Below are 3,678 nucleotides of genomic sequence, written 5' to 3' on the forward strand. Positions count from 1 at the left end.
CAACAAGCTTCGGAAAACGAACACCAGACTTCTAATTATTGTTTTCATTTTATTTTTGTTGTTGTTGTTGTTGTTGTTGTGTTATCTACTCGATTGACTTTGCGTTCTCGGCAGATAGCCTCGGTCTGAGTGTGCGCCATCATCGCCGTGACGGCGTCACCGTCTTCCCACAAACACAAGACGAGTCGCCGAGCGAACTTAGCAAATAGATGCCGCCGCCGACAACGGCGGCCGTCGCGCCGTCGTTTCGATGGGGCTATTTTGTGGCGTAAATCCGGGGCACGACAGCGGGTGACACCGGGCACGGGACGTCAGATAAGACAGACACACACACACACACAACGTAGGTGCGCGTTGTTGTGTCTTTCGATAAGACAAAACTGCCTACTAGCTTTGAGCTAGCAGGCCGCCGTGCAGGAGGACGGTCTCAGTGGGCGCCGGGGGCATCGGTGCTATACCTCTTAAGCCCCCTTTTTTCCCCTCTCTCTCTCTCCCCTCCTTCCCCCCCTCCCCCTCCCCCTCTACACCGATGTTACCGTGTCTCTTGCAGTTTTACCCGGTTCAGCTTACTTGAGACAACATGACCGGCGGAACAATCGTTGAAACAACGGCGTTTACCTGGTGTTATAATCAGGTTGCCAGGGCGCGCGGGATCTTTCTCTCCGAGGATCCTGAACACCTCTCGTTGTCGGTGACGTCACACGTAGGTCTTCGGGTTGAGGACGTAAACAGCGTGTCACGGACTGTAAAACTCAGCAGCGACCGTGGAGAAATTGTACAGCAAACTACAGATAAGGGGGATTTTTTTTTATTTTATTTATTTAAAAAAAAAAAAAACTCTAATTTAATTTCTACAGCAAAGATACAGCTCAGAGGAGTCCGTTGAACCACCACGGGTTTTTTTTTTTAAAATAAAGCTGAAAAACGCTGCTCTGAATTGTCACAGAACGGACTCAATTTTAGTCATATCAACTCGTCATTATTGTGTGTGTGTGTGTGTGTGTGTGTGTGTGTGTGTGTGTGTGTGTGTGTGTGTGTGTGTGTGTGTGTGTGTGTGTGTGTGTGTGTGTGTGTGTGTGTGTGTGTGTGTGTGTGTGTGTGTGTGTGTGTGTGTGTGTGTCATTTACTTAATTAATAGTACTGACAAAATACAAGTTACATGTCTGCATTCAAAACAATACTGAAGTAAAAGGAGTACTGAAAAATACAAGTTACATTTCTGCATTCAAAACCTTACTTGAGTAAAAGTATGTGAATATAATCCGCAAAATGTACTTAAAGCATCAAAAGTGTGAGTCCACACTGTGCAGTAAATGCTCCCTTTGCTTGTAATTATAGCCAATGTTAACTAAAAGGCACAGAGAGAATGGCCGAACTAGACAAAATCAATGGTCTGGAGCCCCTTAGTGGACAACCGCGGTTCAAATTCCTTTATTTAAACCCAAGTGCGATCCAAAAGTAAGCTTCAGATTTTAAATTTAGATTTGATGTTATCGAGAGGCAAAAAAATGTATACAAAATGCCACATGTTTTGTCCATTTTTTAACTGTTGTTAAAAAATATTTACTTTTGACAAACGTTGACGCATGCGTCATGGCTTTCAGGTGATTGGACCGGAGAAAAGCGGAAGTACAATCACTTCGAACGGCAACAGCTCCAACAAACCTGCAGGGGCAGCAAAGTGCAGCAAGACATCTTGGTCCGCCAGATACACAAAAAGAAGAAGAGGAAACCCGGAAGTAGTCTGAAGGTCTTCTGGCTATGGTTGGAGTTTAGATAACATTTTACTGATAGTCATTGTAAAAATGGGTGTTAAAATAGAGGTCTTTAGGGTAAGTACCAACTGTTTAAAAAAAAAAATAACATCCGTGGACATTTGATATGTATCGTTCTTAAAATGGTAAAAGTATTTATTGGTTTTCGATCTAAACGCGTTATTATCATGAGGCTAACATGTTGTTGTTGTTTTTAATCTCTGGAAGTGACTGACCGGTCTGTTTGTTTTTGTTTTGAGCAGATGATGCTGTATCTGTCCTTTCCTGTGGCCATGTTTTGGGTCTCAAACCAAGCAGAGTACTTTGAAGAGTACATAGTAAAGAGAAAGGTCAGTGACGCTTTTAAAGTGATCGAACATGCACATCAGTCCAATCAGATCTTGTAATAACAAATTTCTCTTTCTATTTACTGTGATGGCCATTATATGGTATTCAGAGGGAAATCTTCCCCCCCCACGAGCAAATGCAGGTAAAAAAAAATCAACTATTTGTGTTATATGATCGTGACGGCAGTCCATTTATAACAGTTGTGGTTTAATTTTATGACTATACATTCATAAACTCGTACACATATTGCCAGCACCTCATACTCTACAAATTGTTGGGAATCGTTTGCTACATAATTTATACAATATTTGGGGTGGCTGTGGCTCATTAGGTCGGCAGCTCGGTCACCTTCGGTTTGTGATTGTGCGACTGTGGGAATGGGAGGCAAAACCTTTAAAGCCCTTGGTACTGGACTGTCGAAGTAAAAATGTGCAGACCATTCACTATAATTATTTCCTCCATGCATCGTTCTGAAATAAACAGAATACAACAACAGAAAAAGGTTATCAGAGCTAATCTTTAGGATGCTGCTGTTTTAATATTTTAGATCAAACATATTTCAGATCATACTGACGGAGCACATACTTTTTGAATTAGGTTGACCGACAGTTATTTTTTTTTCCATCTTGCTTTCCATCACGATTCAACTGTTGATGCACAAAATCTTGTATTTTGAGTATATTTTTTTTTTAGTCTGCATTTTTCCTAAGCTGATTTGTTTGACCTAATCATAAAAGAACAGTTTTATTGAAGTCTGTTTAGAGTATATTTGATGATATTAATGGTTGTGCTATATTTATTTTCAGAGAAAAGAGTTGGAGGACTTCAAAGAGCGGATACATGCTCGTAAGGAGCGGCAAATTTTAAAAAAGATGTCTATGCAATCAGAGAACTGAAGATTTATGTGTTGAAGAAATTCATGAATTCTCAGCATCACTTGTGGGATTATCTGGCAGTGAATTCATGGTTGAAATGCACTTATTGTATGTCGCTTTGGATAAAAGCGTCAGCTAAATGTAATGTAATGTAATTATGGGCAGAAGGAAACGCTTGACTGAAACAAGACCATGACACTTTGGAAATCTCTGCAAAGTTAACAAATCCCAAAGGTGTGCGGGACATTTTCCATGAATCATTATACCAAATATGTCTGTTGTTGTTTCATTTTCCTGAAACTTTTTCTCATAAGATTCAAATGCCACAGTTCTTTTTTATTCTTTGAGTTGCTATGAATACACTGTCATAAAATACTTACTTGAGTTGTAGATCCAGTTTGATTTACTGTAATTAAAATTTATTTTGTAAGGTGCAGTGCCTATAAAGTGTATTCAGCTTGTTGGACTTTTGCACATTCAGTCTCTTACAGCATTGTATCACAGGGGATCTAATCAGGCATTTTTGACACCAATCAACAGAAAGAAATACTGAAGTGAAAAAACAATCTCCATAAAGTCATTTTAATTAAGCACATACATAAAACACAATGTTTACCGCCCTTAAAAAAAAATATAGAGAAAGCTGTGGCAGCAATTACTGCATTAAACCAATGTTAAAAATGTCTTAATGTTTTGGTTGG

At 39.7% G+C, this 3,678-nt stretch overlaps 1 protein-coding gene across 1 annotated transcript; it reads left to right on the top strand.

Annotated features, from left to right (window-relative positions):
- Positions 1-1,748: 1,748 nt before the first annotated feature.
- pet100 (PET100 cytochrome c oxidase chaperone) lies at positions 1,749-3,411 on the top strand. The gene is made up of 4 exons (XM_069703024.1): positions 1,749-1,832; positions 2,018-2,104; positions 2,212-2,244; positions 2,909-3,411. Exons 1-4 carry the CDS (start codon positions 1,806-1,808, stop codon positions 2,996-2,998), a joined length of 237 nt encoding a protein of 78 aa, XP_069559125.1. The 5' UTR covers positions 1,749-1,805; the 3' UTR covers positions 2,999-3,411.
- The last annotated feature ends 267 nt before the right edge of the window (positions 3,412-3,678 follow it).

Source organism: Brachyistius frenatus, unplaced genomic scaffold (genome assembly GCF_029030835.1).
Source record: "Brachyistius frenatus isolate BFR_SWC_R1_liver_20210118 unplaced genomic scaffold, ASM2903083v1 Contig_43, whole genome shotgun sequence".
Classification (NCBI taxonomy): domain Eukaryota; kingdom Metazoa; phylum Chordata; class Actinopteri; family Embiotocidae; genus Brachyistius; species Brachyistius frenatus.